At 43.6% G+C, this 21711-nt stretch overlaps 1 protein-coding gene across 2 annotated transcripts in view; it reads left to right on the plus strand.

The window, feature by feature from the left end:
* Positions 1-21711, plus strand: part of LOC124048431 (zinc finger protein 385C-like) — a 166024-nt gene that overhangs the window by 83132 nt on the left and 61181 nt on the right. The window contains exon 1 of one of the 2 annotated variants that reach the window (XM_046369214.1): positions 19286-19455. The exons of the other annotated variant lie outside the window; for it this stretch is intronic. Within the exon in view, the coding sequence (XP_046225170.1) occupies positions 19446-19455 (10 nt within the window). The 5' untranslated portion in view covers positions 19286-19445. Of the gene's footprint in view, positions 1-19285; positions 19456-21711 lie in introns of those variants that run through there. 2 annotated transcript variants of the gene reach the window in all.

A 21711-nucleotide genomic window follows, 5' to 3' on the forward strand; every position in this document is an offset into this window, starting at 1 on the left:
GTGTAAACGGTACAGTGAAATGGTTACTTGCGTAATGGAGTCTTTTGTGTAGACATGTAGCTAGCTAAACAATGAACCATAATCCCAACTCTAATGCCGCGTTCAAAACAACTGGGAACTCGGAACTGGGGAATCTCTGACTTCAGTGCGTTCAAAACAACTGGGAACTTGGAAAAAAACAAGCTCCTACTGGGAAAATGTATTTGAAAGGTCATCCAACAACTTCCCAGTCAGGAACTCAGGCTTCTTTCTTGAACTCAGACTTTCCAACCTGAAGATCACTGACATCATGATTTGACCTTGTATTTTCCGAGTTCCCAGTTGTTTTGAAAGCGGCAATACTACCATGCTTGAATCTGCAGGTACAGTAGCTAAAGCTAACCAACTAGGTTCAATTTTAGCTAGCTAGCTAACATTAGGCTAAATTAGCAATGCAAATTGATTTTTGAGATAGTAATAATATTACTACACAGATCATACAAGTAACGTTAGCTAGCGAGCCAGCCAGCTAACATTACTTAGCTAGTTAACAGTAAGATATAACTTGCAATAAAATTAACTTTCTGACAAAATCGTTAACTTATAATATCTGAAAATGTAGCTACTCTTACATGTATGAACGCTTCTCCCTCTCTGTCATGGATGCCCTTAGTTTGGAGATGTGGAGACAAGTGTTTTATAAGTGTTTTATAAAAGAGCCTTCTGTGTTCTCTTTTTGACTCTCTTCATCATCTCTCTGCTTCCACCGGGCATTAAACTAATTTCAAAACTCGGTCAAATTCTTCTGTGAAAACAACTCTTTCTTCCCAATCACTGTCATCAGAAGACTCTATAAGTGCAAGTGCTTAGGAGGATTATTTAAGAAACTGTTTGAAGAGGTAGGATTTCATATGTTTTCGTACGATGGGCAAGGACTCTGCTCTCCTAGCTTCAGGGGCAAGCTGGTTCCACCATTGGGGTGGCAGGACAGAGAAGAGCTCTAACCTCCTCCCTGTAGGCTTTCTCGTCATTGTTGATAATCAGGCCTACCACCGTTGTGTCATCAGCAAACTTGATGACTGAGTTAGAGTCTTGCATGGCCACACAGTCATGGGTGAACAGGGAGTATAGGAGAGGGCTGAGAACACATTCTTGAGGGGCCCACATGTTGAGGGTCAGCGAAGGTGGAGGTGTTGTTGCCTACCCTCACCACCTGGGGTCGGCCCGTCTGGAAATCTAGGACTCAAGGCCCTGAGCTTAGTGATGAACTTAGAGGCCACTATGGCGTTGAAAGCTGTAGTCGATGATCACAATTCTCACATATGCATTCCTCTTATCCAGGTTTCTTGTCCACTACACAACTAGAAATATACCATATCACCAACATTTTCCAAACTGAGAAATAGGGTTCTTCGGTTGAAGTGTTCATTTAACACACACACACACACACACACACACACACACACACACACACACACACACACACACACACACACACACACACACACACACACACACACACACACACACACACACACACACACACACACACACACACACACACACACACACACACACACACACACACACACACACACACACACTGTGAAGGGTGTGTCTGTGAATGGAGCGGTGCTGGCAGCTGGCGTGGGGGGGGCACATCTGCCCTGGCGGTCTCCCTCGCAGGGCTGCGAATGGTTCACTGACCCTGGCACCGTGATGCCAAATGACAGCAAGGAGCCGAAGCCCGCGAGGATGGAGAGAAGGAGCTGTAAGGCCAGGAAAGAGATAGCAGAAGGGGTGGTAAGAGAGTGGGTGGAGTGGAGAAGGGTTGGGGACAGATGCATGTACAGTTGAAGTCGGAAGTTTACATACACCTTAGCCAAATACATTTAAACTCAGTTTTTCACAATTCATGACATTTTATCCTAGTAAAAATTTCCTGTCTTAGGTCAGTTAGGATCACCACTTTGTTTTAAGAATAATAGTAGAGAGAATAATTTATTTCAGCTTTTATTTATTTCATCAATGGGTCAGACATTAACATACACTCAATTAGTATTTGGTAGCATTGCCATTAAATTGTTTAACTTGGGTCAAATGTTTTGGGTAGCCTTCCACAAGTTTCCCACAATAAGTTGGGTGAATTTTGGCCCATTCCTCCTGACAGAGCTCGTGTAACTGAGTCAAGTTTGTAGGCCTCCTTGCTCGCACACGCTTTTTCAGTTCTGCCCACAAATTATCTATAGGACTGAGGTCAGGGCTTTGTGATGGCCACTCCAATATCTTGACTTTGTTGTCCTTAAACCATTTTGCCACAACTTTGGAAGTATGCTTGGGGTCATTGTCCATTTAGAGGACCCATTTGCGACTAAGCTTTAACTTACTGACTGATGTCTTGAGATGTTGCTTCAATATATCCACATAAAGCAAAGCACCCCCACAACATGATGCTGCCACCACCGTGCTTCACGGTTGGGATAGGGTTCTTCGGCTTGCAAGCCTCCCCCTTTTTCCTCCAAACATAACGATGGTCATTATGGCCATTTTCTTTCATCAGACCAGAGGACATTTCTCCAAAAAGTAATATATTTGTCCCCATGTGCAGTTGCAAACCGTAGTCTGGCTTTTTTATGGCGGTTTTGGAGCAGTGGCTTCTTCCTTGCTGAGTGGCCTTTCAGGTTATGTCGATGTAGGATTAGTTTTACTGTGGATATAGATCCCTTTGTACCTGTTTCCTCCAGCATCTTCACAGGGTCCTTTGCTGTTGTTCTGGGATTCATTTGCACTTTTCGCACCAAAGTATGTTCATCTCTAGGGGACAGAACGTGTCTCCTTCCTGAGCGGTATGATGTCAGTGTGTTCCCATGGTGTTTATACTTGTGTACTATTGTTTGTACAGATGAACGTGGTACCTTCAGGCTTTTGGAAATTGCTCCCAAAGATGAACCAGACTTGTGGAGGTCTACAATTTTTTTTTCTGAGGTATTGGCTGATTTAGTTTGATTTTCCCCTGATGTCAAGCAAAGAGGCAGTTTGAAGGTAGGCCTTGAAAAACATGATAAGATAAGATATGCCATTTAGCAGACGCTTTTATCCAAAGCGACTTACAGTCATGTGTGCAACATTCTACATCCACAACCCACTACCCTGGCGTTACAAGCGCCATGCTCTAACAAATGAGCTACAGAAGGACCACGGGTCCACAGGTACACCTCCAATCGACTCAAATGATGTCAATTAGCCTTTCAGAAGATTATAAAGCCATGACATCATTTTCTGGAATGCTCCAAGCTGTTTAAAGGCACGGTCAACTTAGTGCATGTAAAATTCTGACCCACTGGAATTATGATACAGTGAATTATAGGTGAAATAATCTGTCTGTAAACAGTCGTTGGAAAAATGACTTGTGTCATGCACAAAATACAACTTGCAAAAACTACAGTTTGTTAACAAGAAATTTGTGGAGTGGTTGATAAACGAGTGTTAATGACTCCAACCTAAGTATGTAAACTTCTGACTTCAACTGTATTGTTTTCTCATTCTGAAAGGAAATACTGAAAAGTGGATGAAAGAGAGTAATCATCTCTTTTTCACTTATTCTTCACTGCCTTAGGGTCAATGCTCCACAGGTAAAAACAGGGTGTCATGTATTGTATTGTCATGTCTTGTCCCTGTGCTTTCTCTTCTCTTCGTTTCCCCCTGCTGGTCTTATTAGGTTTCTTTCTCTCTCTCTATTCCTTTCTCTATCGTTCCATTCCTGCTCCCAGCTGTTCCTCATTCTCCTAACGACCTCGTTTACTCTTTCACACCTGTCCCCTATTTTGCCCTCTGATTAAGTCTCTATTTCTCTCTCTGTTTCTGCTTCTGTCCTTGTCGGATTCTTGTTTGCTGTTTGCTTGGCTTTTGTTCCGTCCAGTTGTATTCTGCCTCGTCATCAGATACTACGTGTGAGCAGGTGTCTCTATCCTCTACGGCCCGCGCCTACCCAAAGGGACCTGCAGTCTGTTGCCGCTAGCCCTGCAACTCTCCTCAACAACTAGAAGGGGGACTCTCCTGTTAAACTAGAGGATTTGTGTTTTCCCTGTTTGGACTTCCCCTGTAATGATTGAGGAGTTATGTTTTCCCTGTTTGGACATTAAAAGACTCTGTTTCCGTTATATCGCTTTTGGGTCCTCACTCACCTGCATAACACAGGGTGGACAACAATATGTGTCTGTAGCGTTTTTTTTCCGAAAAGCCGTCGGAATTCCAGTTGCAAGATAGATCAAATAATCCAATAGTAAGTCAAATGTTTCCAAACGATGGCTTGATTAATGAATCCATAATGATATGACGCAAGGTAAACAAAGGTTCCAGTATTTCAGGTAAACAAAAAAATCAGGGTAAAACCTGTGGTTCAGAAAATGTACCCCTTCCCGGTATCCCAAACATTTACCATAACTTGTAGCCTTTACTTCCTATCTCTATATACCCAATAGACAGGTTGGCTGACAATGTCATGAAAATGATGTGAGAGCTTCGATGGAGTCTGAAACTATCCATTGTTATTCTGAACTGTCAGATAGCTATCAACAATGACAAGAAGCTGCCGTGTGGGAAATCGTAGTTGGCTTGTTTCAGCTAGTTTTAGCTTGTCCTTGATACCATGTGTTGTTTTGAGATGTTTTGACTGATTTCATGACAATGTAAGTATGGCAACTCTAACAATCTGTTTGAGAGACAAGAAGTGCTCATTGTGCACAAGTATTTGTATTTTCAATAAACATTGGAGAGGAAATATAGTTTACATGTTGTCAACAATCTAAACCAACCCCATTTGTTTTGCCCCATAATTGCACACTCGTCGGTTTTGTTGCTAAACAACCAACCCGTCTACAGTATATGTGGCTATCTTGGCAGCCCCACCCGTACTTCAAACTAATTGATGCTAGAGGGCGCTACATGTCAGTAGTGGACGATCCAGCCTGACCTACGGAGGAGGAGCGTTGACAACGAGGTGCCCGATGAAGAGCTCCGGGCCCTGTCTGTCAGATGTCCCTACGTCTCTGCCTGGCCGTACCATCAATGTTCCCTCGGCTCAAGATACTACCTTTCTGAATGATCTATCACCTGAATCTGTGGAAGACCATCACCCAATAACTTCCAGATCCTCCTACATTTGTTAAAATAAATTGTTTTTGGTTTGTTTTGTTTTTAAGGTGACTTTGTGATTCAACGTGTAATGAAAAGCGCCAAATTAAATAAATATATTATTATTAATCTATATAGATATGAAACGATTCTTGATAAGCAATAAGATTTAATAAGCAAATATTTGCATAACCTCTCTGGGAAAGGTGGGACGCTGGCCAACATCTGGTGAAATTGCAGAGAGCCAAATTCAAATGACAGAAATAGTAATAATAAACATTCATGAAAATACAATTGTTATACATCGGTTCAAAAATAAACATCTTGTTAATCCAGCCGCTTTGTCAGATTTCAAAAAGGCTTTACGGCGAAAGCATAACATGCGATTATCTGAGTACAGCATCCCGCACACAAAACCTATACAAACATTTTCCAACCATGTTATGCAGGTGAATGAGGACCCAAAAGCGACTTGGCGAAAACAGAGTCTTTAATCCAGTAAAGTAAATATTCAATACTCCTAGACAATTCGGAGCGGTAAATAAAGCATAAAGAACAATTCCACTCGTAATGACGAGAACAGACTGGAGACTCGATCATGAACTGCAGGTTGCCTCGGGAAGGCACTTGACCGTAGCAGACTCAGACACCTGCTCACCACGCAGCATCTGAGGGAAACACGACACGACAGGGCGATACAAAGACACAGCACGGTGAACAATAAACAAGGATCCGACAGGACAGAAACGGAAAACAAGGGGAGAAATAGGGACTCTAATCAGGGGAAAAGATAGGGAACAGGTGTGGGAAGACTAAATGATTGATTAGGGGAATAGGAACAGCTGGGAGCAGGAACGGAACGATAGAGAGAAGAGAGAGAGAGAGGGAGAGAGAAAAAGGGAACGAACCTAAAAAGACCAGCAGGGGGAAAACGAACAGAAGGAAAAGCAAAATGACAAGACAATATAAGACAAAACATGACAGTACCCCCCCACTCACCGAGCGCCTCCTGGCGCACTCGAGGAGGAATCCTGGCGGCAACGGAGGAAATCATCAATCAGTGAACGGTCCAGCACGTCCCGAGACGGAACCCAACTCCTCTCCTCAGGACCGTAACCCTCCCAATCCACTAAGTATTGGTGACCCCGTCCCCGAGAACGCATGTCCATGATCCTACGTACCTTGTAAATAGGTGCGCTCTCGACAAGGACGGGAGGGGGGGGAGGGAAGACGAACGGGGGTGCGAAGAAAGGGCTTGACACAGGAGACATGGAAGACAGGATGGACGCGACGAAGATGTCGCGGAAGAAGCTCGCACAGCGACAGGATTGACGACCTGGGAGACACGGAACGGACCAATGAACCGCGGAGTCAACTTACGAGAGGCTGTCGTAAGAGGAAGGTTGCGAGTGGAAAGCCACACTCTCTGGCCGCAACAATACCTAGGACTCTTAATCCTACGTTTATTGGCGGCTCTCACAGTCTGTGCCCTGTAACGGCAAAGTGCAGACCTCACCCTCCTCCAGGTGCGCTCAACGTTGGACAAACGCTTGAGCGGAGGGAACGCTGGACTCGGCAAGCTGGGATGAGAACAGAGGAGGCTGGTAACCCAGACTACTCTGAAACGGAGATAACCCGGTAGCAGACGAAGGAAGCGAGTTGTGAGCGTATTCTGCCCAGGGGAGCTGTTCTGCCCAAGACGCAGGGTTTCTGAAAGAAAGGCTGCGTAGATGCGACCAATCGTCTGATTGGCCCTCTCTGCTTGACCGTTAGACTGGGGATGAAACCCGGAAGAGAGACTGACGGACGTTTCTCCCTCCAAAACTGTGACGTGAATTGCGGGCCTCTGTCTGAAACGGCGTCTAACGGGAGGCCATGAATTCTGAACACATTCTCGATGATGATTTGTGCCGTCTCCTTAGCGGAAGGAAGTTTAGCGAGGGGAATGAAATGTGCCGCCTTAGAGAACCTATCGACAACCGTAAGAATCACAGTCTTCCCCGCAGACAAAGGCAGACCGGTAATGAAGTCTAGGGCGATGTGAGACCATGGTCGAGAAGGAATGGGGAGCGGTCTGAGACGACCGGCAGGAGGAGAGTTACCTGACTTAGTCTGCGCGCAGTCCGAACAAGCAGCCACGAAACGGCGCGTGTCACGCTCCTGAGTCGGCCACCAAAAGCGCTGGCGAATAGACGCAAGAGTGCCTCGAACACCGGGATGACCAGCTAACTTGGCAGAGTGAGCCCACTGAAGAACAGCCAGACGAGTGGAAACAGGAACGAAAAGAAGTTTACTAGGACAAGCGCGCGGCGACGCAGTGTGCGTGAGTGCTTGCTTAACCTGTCTTTCAATTCCCCAGACTGTCAACCCGACAACACGCCCATAAGGAAGAATCCCCTCGGGATCAGTAGAAGCCACAGAAGAACTAAACAGACGGGATAAGGCATCAGGCTTGGTGTTCTTGCTACCCGGACGGTAAGAAATCACAAACTCGAAATGAGCGAAAAACAACGCCCAACGAGCTTGACGAGCATTAAGTCGTTTGGCAGAACGGATGTACTCAAGGTTCTTATGGTCTGTCCAAACGACAAAAGGAACGGTCGCCCCCTCCAACCACTGTCGCCATTCGCCTAGGGCTAAGCGGATGGCGAGCAGTTCGCGGTTACCCACATCATAGTTGCGTTCAGATGGCGACAGGCGATGAGAAAAATAAGCGCAAGGATGAACCTTATCGTCAGACTGGAAGCGCTGGGATAGAATGGCTCCCACGCCTACCTCTGAAGCGTCAACCTCGACAATGAATTGTCTAGTGACGTCAGGAGTAACGAGGATAGGAGCGGACGTAAAACGTTCTTTTAGAAGATCAAAAGCTCCCTGGGCGGAACCGGACCACTTAAAACACGTCTTGACAGAAGTAAGAGCTGTGAGAGGGGCAGCAACTTGACCGAAATTACGAATGAAACGCCGATAGAAATTAGCGAAACCTAGAAAGCGCTGCAACTCGACACGTGACCTTGGAACGGGCCAATCACTGACAGCTTGGACCTTAGCGGAATCCATCTGAATGCCTTCAGCGGAAATAACGGAACCGAGAAAAGTAACGGAGGAGACATGAAAAGAGCACTTCTCAGCCTTCACGTAGAGACAATTCTCTAAAAGGCGCTGTAGAACACGTCGAACGTGCTGAACATGAATCTCGAGTGACGGTGAAAAAATCAGGATATCGTTAAGATAGACAAAAACAAAGATGTTCAGCATGTCTCTCAGAACATCATTAACTAATGCCTGAAAAACAGCTGGCGCATTGGCGAGACCAAACGGCAGAACCCGGTACTCAAAATGCCCTAACGGAGTGTTAAACGCCGTTTTCCACTCGTCCCCCTCTCTGATGCGCACGAGATGGTAAGCGTTACGAAGGTCCAACTTAGTAAAGCACCTGGCTCCCTGCAGAATCTCGAAGGCTGATGACATAAGGGGAAGCGGATAACGATTCTTAACCGTTATGTCATTCAGCCCTCGATAATCCACGCAGGGGCGCAGAGTACCGTCCTTCTTCTTAACAAAAAAAAACCCCGCCCCGGCCGGAGAGGAAGAAGGCACTATGGTACCGGCGTCAAGAGACACAGACAAATAATCCTCGAGAGCCTTACGTTCGGGAGCCGACAGAGAGTATAGTCTACCCCGAGGAGGAGTGGTCCCCGGAAGGAGATCAATACTACAATCATACGACCGGTGAGGAGGAAGGGAGTTGGCTCGGGACCGACTGAAGACCGTGCGCAGATCATGATATTCCTCCGGCACTCCTGTCAAATCGCCAGGTTCCTCCTGAGAAGTGGGGACAGAAGAAACGGGAGGGATGGCAGACATTAAACACTTCACATGACAAGAAACGTTCCAGGATAGGATAGAATTACTAGACCAATTAATAGAAGGATTATGACATACTAGCCAGGGATGACCCAAAACAACAGGTGTAAAAGGTGAACGAAAAATCAAAAAGAAATAGTCTCACTGTGGTTACCAGATACTGTGAGGGTTAAAGGTAGTGTCTCAAATCTGATACTGGGAAGATGACTACCATCTAAGGCGAACATGGGCGTAGGCTTGTCTAACTCTCTGAAAGGAATGTCATGTTTCTGAGCCCATGCTTCGTCCATGAAACAACCCTCAGCCCCAGAGTCTATCAAGGCACTGCATGTAGCACCCGAACCGGTCCAGCGTAGATGGACCGACAAAGTAGTACAGGATCTAGATGGAGAGACCTGAGTACTAGCGCTCACCAGTAGCCCTCCGCTTACTGATGAGCTCTGGCTTTACTGGACATGAATTAACAAAATGTCCAGCAAGTCCGCAATAGAGGCACAGGCGGTTGGTGATCCTCCGTTCCCTCTCCTTAGTCGAGATGCGAATACCTCCCAGCTGCATGGGCTCAGTCTCTGAGCCAGAGGAGGGAGATGGTTGCGATGCGGAGCAGGGAAACACCGTTGACGCGAGCTCTCTTCCACGAGCCTGGTGACGAAGATCTACCCGTCGTTCTATGCGGATGGCGAGAGCAATCAAAGAGTCCACACTTGAAGGAACCTCCCGGGAGAGAATCTCATCTTTAACCACTGCGTGGAGTCCCTCCAGAAAACGAGCGAGCAGCGCCGGCTCGTTCCAGTCACTAGAGGCAGCAAGAGTGCGAAACTCAATAGAGTAATCCGTTATGGATCGATCACCTTGGCATAGGGAAGCCAGGGCCCTAGAAGCCTCCCTACCAAAAACTGAACGGTCAAAAACCCGAATCATCTCCTCTTTAAAGTTCTGGTAATTGTTAGAGCAATCAGCCCTTGCCTCCCAGATAGCTGTGCCCCACTCTCGAGCCCGGCCAGTAAGGAGTGAAATGACGTAAGCAACCCGAGCTCTCTCTCTAGAGTATGTGTTGGGTTGGAGAGAGAACACAATATCACACTGGGTGAGAAAGGAGCGGCACTCCGTGGGCTGCCCGGAGTAGCAAGGTGGGTTATTAACCCTAGGTTCCGGAGGCTCGGCAGGCCAGGAAGTAACAGGTGGCACGAGACGAAGACTCTGGAACTGTCCAGAGAGGTCGGAAACCTGAGCGGCCAGGTTCTCCACGGCATGGCGAGCAGCAGACAATTCCTGCTCGTGTCTGCCGAGCATGGCTCCTTGGATCTCGACGGCAGTGTTACGAGCGTCTGTAGTCGCTGGGTCCATTCTTTGGTCGGATCCTTCTGTTATGCAGGTGAATGAGGACCCAAAAGCGACTTGGCGAAAACAGAGTCTTTAATCCAGTAAAGTAAATATTCAATACTCCTAGACAATTCGGAGCGGTAAATAAAGCATAAAGAACAATTCCACTCGTAATGACGAGAACAGACTGGAGACTCAATCATGAACTGCAGGTTGCCTCGGGAAGGCACTTGACCGTAGCAGACTCAGACACCTGCTCACCACGCAGCATCTGAGGGAAACACGACAGTCCCTCTTTGTATCCCAAAAACTGGCTCAAAGGCAGTCAAAACACGCAGATGAATACATCCTAATAGTACCGGTAAAGTTCGTCGAAACATGTCAAACGATGTTTAGAATTAAACCTCAGGGTGTCAATTATCTAAATAATCGATAATATTTCAACCGGACAATAGTGTATTCAATAGAAAGGAAAAACAACGAAGAGCACGCACACAGGCACATGCACAATCCGGTACTGCATGCTTCTCCAGTCCCCTGACCAAAAGGTTTCATTCTTCTTCATTTTTAGAATTCAAGCCTGAAACCATGTCTCAAGACTGTTGACATCTAGTGGAAGCCATAGGAACTGCAATCTGGGCCCTAAACCATTACATAGTCAATAGGCATTCAATGGAAAACCCACTCACATTAAAAAATTCCCACTCCCTGGATGGATTTTCCTTGGGTTTTTGCCTGCCATATCAGTTCTGTTATACACACAGACATTATTTTAACAGTTTTAGAAACTTCAGAGTGCTTTCTATCCACATCTACCAATTATATGCATATCCTAGCTTCTGGGCCTGAGTAACAGGCAGTTTACTTTGGGCACGCTTGTCATCCAGACGTCAAAATACTGCCCCCTAGCCCAAAGAGGATAACCAAGAAAATAGGAAAACCGTTTCCAACAATGTTTATCATTCTTCTTTGGTGTATGGTAGATTGTTAGAAAGCTAAATGTCCTTCAAATCCCTGTCAAGAATTATGAGATCCAGTTAAACCAAAAAGAGGAAGGCAAAAAAGTGGTGCGTGGTACTTTGATTCTTTGTGGACATGGGTATTGTTGACAATTCAGCCATAGCTTTTCTTGAGTCAAGATGCAAGGTCATGAAATGACATTATTATCTTTGAGGGTTGAACCAATAGTTCAAGACAGTAGGAGAAACCTCATCTATTGACGAACCAATAAGAACAAGCTTTCTTCCCTTTTCTTGGTTGAACTGTTCTTGGCACCCATTCTCTCTCCTGTACACCCCTTCTTTTTAATTTCATCCCCAACTGGGGGGTCTTGAAATTGGATGCAAAATCAGACAACAAGAATCATTATAGAAATTATGGGGACGATTTTTGCCTTTGCCTCAATTTCCTGGAAGGTATTTATTTTCTAAAGGGGAAAATACAAATAGAAATTGGGGAGAAGCTTAAGACGGAGAAACAATGTGTAATTCTCCTTTAGAAATAGAAATGGAGATATGGATTTTCTCCTCAACAGTTCCTAAAAAAAGGGCTGCATGGTAGAGCAACAAAGTAAGGATGTAAAGCTTGCCTTATTTTCTCCAGATTGTGCCACTGCAATACAGACACATACGCTTATGCATACACTTACACACATGCACACACACATACACGTGCACACACACACACACTATATGAGTTGTGTGGCATGGAAATTAAGCTGGGCTGTGAAATAGGACATCTATCAGCTGGAGTTGAGGCGGTCTGGCCTCATTTCACAGTGGAGACTGGAGAGTGGTGGAAATTTTGAGGAGCTCCTTTGGGGAGCTGTCATAAGAAGCCATTCTCCACGGTTGAAGGCCTGGGGCGTAGAGAGTGATGGGAAGGTTCACGTTGTGTATGGAGGTTGCAATTTGGGTTCCAGCAGGTCATTTGCAGGTCAGAATATCAGTGTGCGTGTGTGTGACTAACTTTATGTTTCTATGTACATATGGCGATGTTAGGCAAGCAGCAGGAGTATTCTCTCTCTCTCTCTCTCTCTCTCTCTCTCTCTCTCTCTCTCTCTCTCTCTCTCTCTCTCTCTCTCTCTCTCTTTCTCTCTCTCCCTTTCCCATCTCTCCATTCTCATTCCATCTGGCCTTTTATCTTGGTTATTTACATAGGAGATGTCCTTGTCCGTATGGCATCCCCAGTACACCTCAACCGCTCCTGAAATACATGGATTTCCATACATCAGCAATTTACATTTTGAACACCCATACGACGCATGCATGGATACACGCACACATACACACACGCTGGTTTACATAATCGGTTGGAGATGTGTACCCATCCGCACGTGCGGAGTAAGGTTTCAGCTCTGGGGCAACTTTGCAGATTTATTTGAATCCAGTACCTTCAAATCAAGTGTATAACTGTCAGTGCGTGTCAGTGTTGGCCTCCCCAGCCGCCGTTATTCGGGTCGACAGGGAGCCAGAGCGAAAACACACAGGCTGAATCCACACACATATGCAGGCGCGCACACACACAACCAAAAACACACACTGACTAAGTCCACCGCGGCGCTCACTGACATTTATATTTGTGTTCCCAGGTCAATGAGGCTCAGGGAGAGCAGGGGAATTATTCAGCTTTATTAAAATTATGATAATGTGTTAAATTATTATGTGACTCAATGAAACACTAGCCTTGTCTGGAATCATTGTAATAGCCTTAAACAACTCTATTGCGAGTACAATACAGTAGCTGACCAACTATGGACTGAATCTGCCTGCGTACATACCATGATAGTCATGCCATTATAGTCAATGTTTCTTTAAGGTAATTGATTAGCTATAAAGTACACACCTAGTTGTCCAGGTCTGAATCAGACTCACATTTAGGAAAGAACAACAACCGTGCCAGCATGGATTTTTCTGAATTCATCTGTCTTCGATTCCTTGCATCCCACCTCCTCTAGCTTTTTGCAGGCCATGAGATTTAGTTGCTGCCCCCCCTCCACACACACACACACACACACACACACTTCTCGACCCCTTGCTAAAAGTTCTTTTTAAATTGACCCAAAACATGACTCGAAACCAGATCCAGACGAACCAAATGTGACCAACCGCCCTGATTCGGTTTTATGTAGCAAAATTTGAAATTGTGTTTTTTACATTAGATAAAAATAGCGACTCAGAGCTAGAAAATGGTATATCATACACTGCAGTTGAGGTACAATGGGAAAGTAATTCTGCTTAGAAAGTTAATGAACTTGTAACCCCACTTTTGAGAAAATGACCCTGGAATGTTTTGGTACACCTACTAAAGAGCCCTTCTCTGTCTACAGCCATTCAGCATCGTTCACACCCTGTTAAGCCATAGTACCACCCATCTCTCTAAGAATTCACATGTGAGGTCATGTTGTAAACATACACTATATCAAATAAAATCCAAGTTTATTTGTCACATGCACAGGATACAGAAGGTGTAAAGGGTACAGTGGTTACTCGCATTGTAGCAATATCAAAAACAGAAAGTGTCCATATTTTGTACATACATTATTAGATGACCCTTACCCGACACACTTGTCTAAATTGATGGGTCATGTGAAGGAAATGCTAGAACCGCATCTAGCTAAGTGGATGGGTCACGGTTGTCTAGACATGTACGCATGTTCAAGAAATACAATAGATCGCTGTAATCCCCCCAGACACACCTAGCTAATTTGATGGGTCATGTAATAACCCGGCCGAACTGGAGTCTTTTGTTTAGACATGTAGCTAGCTAGCTAGCTAGCTAAACAATGAACCGGCATAATCCCAGCTCATACTACAACCAATAAAAACATTGTCATAGCTGTAGTATGAATCTGCAGGTAGCTTAAGCTAACAAACTAGGTTCAATGTTAGCTAACTAACATTAGGCTATAACTAGCAAATCAAATGGATTTCTGATTCAAGTAATATTACTACACAGATCATAACGTTAGCTAGCAAGTCAGCAAGCTAATGTTTTTTTAATGATTTTTTCATTTAATATTTAAAACATACAATATACTTGCAGTGAAGCCACTCAACAACTACATCATATTAGTCATCTAACAGACTCCCATCCAGAGCGGCACACAGAAGCAACCAGGGTCAACACCCTGCTCAATGGCACGTCGACAGATCTCCCACAAGGACCCAAACCAGCGATCCATCAGCCACCGGCCCAAACTCCCAACCACCAGCCATCAGTCCTCCAAGACCCCCCTACACAGTGCCCCCCTCCCCGAAAAAATATATAACTCCAATCCCCACCCCCAAGACACCCATCCTTAATGTACCAAAAATGAACAAAAGAGAGAGAAAAAAGATAGACAAAGGAAAACAGAAAACAAAAATGGCAAAAACAAAAGACATCAATGATAACAAAAATCATAACAGCAAGGCCAACTGAATATGTTCGAGTGCATGTATGGCACTATTTACACGTGTGTGTGTGTCCGTGTATGGGCACATGTGTGCATTTGAATGAGAGTGTGTGTGTGTATGCATGTGCACAAACACCTGCACGACATCAGCATCAGGCAAACAGGCATTAGCTGTAACAACACTGCCCTTCAGTGTCATTCAAACTTACTTTTTGTTATGTTTTATTTTGTCTTTATTTTTTTTACTTTTATCTTTGACCGTCATTCTATCTCCCACCCAGCAACTCCACTCCCACTTGTCTCCAATTCCACATCCCAACCCTCAGCTTCCCTCAGCCCATCCCACCTATCTCTGCTGGCCAGCCTCTTCAGATTTCTGCGCACCATATATCTTTCAACTATGCTGTGATGTTTAACATACAATTTCAATCTATCTAATCAAATAGAATCCACAGATTGCGAGTTGACGATAGATACCATTTAACTCTGTTTTGTTTGTAGCTACATCTTGTTTGACCAGCATTGTGTCAAGTCACTCTGGTTTACACTGACCGTGGCATGTGCAAAGAGTAACCCATCACTTTTTCTAATTGATCTGTTGATAGCGCCTGCTAAATTCAGGGCATCAACGTTGTTGAGAAAAGCAGCAAAACTTTTGTAGTTCTCGATGGCCAATGTTATATCTTAAAAAAAACGTTGCGATAGAAAGGACAAACCAACACATACTAAACAGCTAACGTTATAGACAGAAGCATGCTACATGGCAGACCAATCCAAACTCATCTCTCAGCGTGTCCAGCCCATCCATTATCTTAGCTAATTATGGCTAGCAGGGAGGTTCCTGTCTTTTTCCGTGGCTAAAGCAACTAGGCTCGTAATTTAACAATTGTATTTGTATTTATGGATGGAATACAAGTTTGTTATTAAGCCACATGAAACTTCACATGTTCCAGAAGGCATTTCTTCCAAAAAACATACTTTGATGAAAAAATGTATGGCGCTCCTGTGAAGTAGTGACGTGCGACATATGCCTAGTTTCCTGAAACAAGTCACAAATGTGGAGTTCTGGGCAAGAACCTTTTAGAGGCCCCCAGTCTTGGCGACCTAGACAAGATTCTCTTAATTTCCTGCAATTCTACCTTCTTTTTCCTTTTTTTTGGCATTTTTACCCATTTTGCCATGGCTTATTAGTAGGGTTGCCAAATTCCCTGAACTTTCAATAAATTCCTCGGTTTTCCCGAAACTCCGGGTTGAAGGTTTCCCGGAATCAGGAGGGAATAAGCAGGAAATCTGGAATCCTCCAATCAGGATTTCTGGAAAATCAGGGAATTTATGAAAAGTTCCCCGTATTTTGCAACCCTACTTACTGTATTTGTGTTCATAAACTCTGAGTGACTCAAACATTATAACAAAATCAATGGGGTCCCTTGGAGGTTATGCTTGAAATAATCTCTAGTCATGCTTTATGGATAGGTCTGTCGGTAATTGACATAACAAGAGGAAAACTCCTGGTGCACTAGCCAATTTCGAAATTGCACCTTGTGTTTTGTGAACAGTAAGACCGTTTGAAAAATAAAGTATAATAATAATAATAAAAACAGCGTGTGGTCCAGGTGTAGTGCGAGCTAGCCCTGGAGGTAGAATGGGATGAATTATGGAAAGATTAAATAAAGAGTCTATGAGAGACTTAATAGCTCAAAAATATATATTTTCTTTTTCATTAATTATGAAATAAAATACATGTTCAACCTCTTGTAAAAAATACTAAACAGCCTTAGTACAACACGCAGCGACCACACCAATAGATTTGAGCCTTTTGATATGTACAGTGCATTCGGAAAGTATTCAGACCACTTAACTTTTTCCATATATTGTTACATTACAGGGCGGCAGGTAGCCTAGTGGTTAGAGTGTTGGGCCAGTAACCGAAAGGTTGCTGGATTGAATCCCGGAGCTGACAAGGTAAAAATATCTCATTCTGCCCCTGCCACGCTGTTCCCTGGTAGGCCGTCATTGTAAAATAAGAACTTGTTCTTAATGTTCTTAACTGACTTGCTTAGTTAAATAAATAAAATGGATTAAATATTATTTTTTCTCATCAATACCCCATAATGACAAAGCAAAAACATTTTTCTACAACTTGGAGTCCACCTATGGTAAATTCAATTGATTGGACATGATTTGGAAAGGCACACACCTGTCTATATAAGGGCCCACAGTTGACAGTGCATGTCAGAGCAAAAACCAAGCCATGAGGTCGAAGGAATTGTCCTTAGAGCTCCAAGATAGGATTGTGTCAAGGCACAGATCCACAAGAATACAGCAGCCTCCATCATTCTTAAATGGAAGAAGATTGGAACCACCGAGACTCCTAGAGCTGGCTGGCTGGCCGCCCGGCATAACTGAGCAATCGGGAGAAGGGCCTTGGTCAGGGAGGTGACCAAGAACCTGTCACTCTGACAGAGCTCCAGAGTTCCTCTGTGGAGATGGGAGAACCTTCCAGAAGGACAATCATCTCTGTAGCACTCCACCAATCAGTCCTTTATGGTGAAGTGGCCTGACGAAAGCCACTCCTCAGTAAAAGGCACATGACAGCCTGATTTGAGTTTGCCAAAAGGCACCTAAATGACTCTCAAACCATGAGAAACAAGATTATCTGGTCTGATGAAACCAAGGTTGAACTGAATGCCAAGCTTCACGTCTGGAGGAACGTGAACCTGGCAGCGGCAGGGACTGCAAGACTCGTCAGGATGGAGGGAAAGATGAACGGAGCAAAGTACAGAGAGATCCTTGATGAAAATCTGCTCCAGAGAGTTCAGGACCTCAGACTGGGAAGAAGGTTCACCTTCCAACAGGACAATGACCCTGAGCACACAGCCAAAACAATGCAGGAGTGGCTTCGGGTCAAGTATCTGAATGACCTTGAGTGGCCCAGCCAGAGCCCGGATTTGAACCTGATTGAACATCTCTGGGAGAGACCTGAAAATAGCTGTGCAGCAATGGTCCCCATTCAACCTGACAGAGCTTGATAGGATCTGCTGAAAAGAATTGGACAAACTCCCCAAATACAGGTGTGCCAAGCTTGTAGCATCATATCCATGAATACTTATTTATTTACATTTAAAATATAACCTTTATTTAACTAAGCAAGTCAGTTAAGAACAAATTCTTATTAACAATAAAGGCCTACCCCAGCCATACCCGGACTACGCTGGGCCAATTGTGAGCCGCCCTATGGGACTCACAATCACGGCCAGATGTGATACAGCCTGGATTCAAACCAGGGGCTGCACTGAGATGCAGTGCCTTAGACCGCTGTGCCACTTGGGATATTTGAGGCCGTAGTCACTGCCAAAGGTGCTTCAACAAAGTACTGAGTAAAGTGTCTGAATACTTAATTATATGTATTAATTCAGTTTTTTTTAGTAAAAAAATAATAATAATCAGAAATGTCTAATAACCTGTTTTTGCTTTGTCATTTGTCATTATTGTGTGTAGATTGATGAGGGAAAACAACATTTAATACATTTTTGTATAAGGCTGTAACGTTGAAAAATGTGGAAAAATCTAATCAAATGTTATTAGTCACATTCGCCAAATACAACATCTGTAGACATTACAGTAAAATGCTTTCTTACGAGCCCCTAACCAACAATGCAGTAAAAAAAAACATATGAGTAAAAATAAGAAATAAAAGTAACAAGTAATTAAAGAGCAGCAATAAAATAACAATAGCAAGACTATACACAGGGGGGGTACCGGTACAGAGTCAAAGTGCAGCTGCACCGGTTAGTTGAGGTAATAGTAATGCATAGATGTTAACAACAGAGAGTAGCGGGGGGGGGGGGGTAATGCAAATAGTCTGGGTAGCCATTTGATTACATGTTCAGTAGGTACCTAGACTTGGCATGGGTCTAGGGAGTGGGATAATGGTGTTGATGTGAGCAATGACTAGCCTTTCAAAGCATCTCATGGCTACAGACATAAGTGCTACAGGTGGCTCTCACAACTGGCTCTCACAACTATTATGTTTTTATTCCGTTATTCACCTGCATAATCCCTGCCAGATAGCAGAAACATCAGTCTATTTACAATGGCTTTTTAAAAACACACTGCTTTTTAAAAAGCCTTTGTAAATAGACTGATGTTTCTGCTATCTGGCAGGGATTATGCAGGTGTGAATAACTAAATAAAAACAGAATAGTTGTAAGAGCCAGTTGGATGGCAAGAGCGAGAGTGAAAGAAGACAAAGAGGGGTGAAGGGGGTTAAGAGGAAACAGTTGGTGCTGGCCAACACCAACTCATCTCCCACTCTTTTTCTCTTTCCCTCCCACTCCCTTCCTCTCCCCCTTGTCTCCACTCCTCTCTCTCACTCTTTATTCTCCCGCGTTCTCTCGCTCCCTCTCCCCCTAATCTATGTTCCTTTCTCTCTGTCTCTGTCTCTCCCCCTGGCACACTGATCAGTGTAGCATGAAGCTTTTAATTGAGGCGCATGTGTATCATTCCTGTGAGCTGCAGCAGATTGGATTAGCAGAGCGATGTGTCATTGAGTTGACTGACAAAAGACTACCACTGCACAGAGGGAAGTAGAGTGAGAGAGGCAGGCGCAGAAGAGAGAGAGAAATAGGCTGCTCTTTTAGGTGGGTTTCTTTTGGAGAACGTTAGGGAACATTGTGGCAATATTTACCAGGAATCTGTAGCTTCAAAGGGATAGGAGTTTACAAAACGAATCACAATACCAAGCACCATGCTTCTAGGTAAGTGATGTTTACTTAGTGGATGTCTGAGTGGATGTCTGAGAAAGTGTGCTAGCAAACTTGTCATTTAATTTGTCTCATAGGTTTCTTGATAGTCTGTAAAAACAGTTATATTCAGTACTGTACACATGTTGTGTTGCATTATTAAATATTGTTAGCCTATTTGAAATAGGATTCATAGCACTCTTACCGTTGGTTGTCATTTGTGACAGACACAGGGAATTTGTGTAGTATAGTTATCCCTGTCACTGTCAAGTGTCAATTTACAACGGTAGAAATCAGTGTCTGCAGTAAAAAAACACTCAAGAGTAAAGCATCCTTGTTTTTCCCCGGTTTGACCCTTTGAGAAGAACAAAAAAAATGAACAATTGTGTTGTCGTTTCAAAGGGAAGGACAGAATTGGTATCGCTGACCATATTGTTACAGACAATTGTGATCTCTGTGGTCCTGATTAGCTGATCTGGGCTAATTGTAGCCAATTGTTGATACACAAGTGTTTTTTCTGGTAATATAAGAAAAGGGGTTTTGTTTGAAATATCTTGATAAAAAACAAATGATGAAAATGTATTAAATATTTATTTATTTTTATGTACCATCTCATATGTATATATGTACTTCACCTTCAGAAAGTTTACTTTTCCCACATTGTGTTACAGTCTGAATTTAAAATAAATTAAATTGAGATTTTGTGTCACTGATCTAAACACAATCCCCTGTAATGTCAGTGGAATTTTGTTCGTAGAAATGTTTGAAATTAACAAAAAACAAAAAACTGGTATGTCTTGAGTGAATAAGTATTCAACCCCTTTGTTATTGCAAGCCTTGATAGGAGTAAAAGTGTGCTTAACAAATGATAAAATAAGTTGCAATGACTCGTTCCATGTTCAATAATAGCGGGTAAACATGATTTTTGAATAACTACCCCACCTCTGTATCCCACATATACAATTATCTGTAAGGTCCCTCAATCGAGTGGTGAATTTCAAGCACAGATTCAACCACAAAGACCAGGGAGATTTTCCAATGCCTCGCAAAGAAGGGTACCGATTGGTAGATGTGTTTTTTTTATGCAGACGCTGAATATCCCTTTGAGCATGGTGAAGTTATTAATTACACTTTGGATGGTGTATCAATACACCCAGTCAATACAAAGATACAGGCATCCTTCCTAATTCAGTTGCCGGAGATGAAGGAAACTACTCTGGGCTTTCACCATGAGGCCAATGGTAATTTTTAAATAATTACAGAGTTTAATGGTTGTGATAGGAGAAAACTGAGGATGGATCAACAACATTGTAGTTGTACTAACCCAAATGAGAGAATGAAAAGAAGGAAACGTCTGTACATAATACAAATATCCAAAAACATGCACCCTGTTTGCAATAAGACACTTAATTAAGTAATACTGCAAAAGATGTGGCAAACAAATGTACTTTTTGTCCTGAATACAAAATGTTATGTTTGGGGAAAATACAAAACAACACATCACTAAGTACCACATATTTTTAAGCATGGTGGTGGTTGCATCATGTTATGGGTATGCTTGTCATCGGCAAGGAGTGGGGAGTTTTTTATGATAAAAATAAACGTAATACAGCTATAAACACAGGCAATATCCTAGAGGAAAACCTGGTTCAGGTTGCTTTCCAACAGACACTGGGAGACAAATTCAGCTTTCAGCAGGACAAAAACCTAAAACACATCGCCAAATCTATACTGTAGTTGCTTGACATTGATGTTCTTGAGTGGCCTAGTTACAGTTTTGACATAAATCGACTTAAAAATCTATGGCACGACTTGAAGATGGATGTCTAGCAATGTTCAACAATCAACTTGACAGAGCTCGAAGAATTAACAAAAAATTGAATGGGGAAATATTGTACAATCCAGGTGTGCAAAGCTCTTAGAGACTTACCCTAAAAGACTTACACCTGTAATCGCTGCCAAAGGTGCTTCTACAAAGTATTGACTCAGGGGTGGGAATACTTATGTAAATGAGATATTTATGTATTTTGTTTTGAAAATAATGTGTAAACACAGAACAAAATGTGGAATAAGTCAAGGGTTTTTGAATACTTTCTGAAGGCACTGTAGATGTTGAATAATATCAGCTAGGAATGAACACAGGCTGCAATGCATGCAGTACTCCATGGCGGCATAGCCCGAGCCCCACGCTAGTTTCTTTAAAAACAAGATTAGGGAGATCAAAGGGAGGCGGTTGTGAGGAGATAGTTCTGTAGATGCCTTGTGGTGATG

Source organism: Oncorhynchus gorbuscha, linkage group LG11 (assembly GCF_021184085.1).
Source record: "Oncorhynchus gorbuscha isolate QuinsamMale2020 ecotype Even-year linkage group LG11, OgorEven_v1.0, whole genome shotgun sequence".
Lineage (NCBI taxonomy): Eukaryota > Metazoa > Chordata > Actinopteri > Salmoniformes > Salmonidae > Oncorhynchus > Oncorhynchus gorbuscha.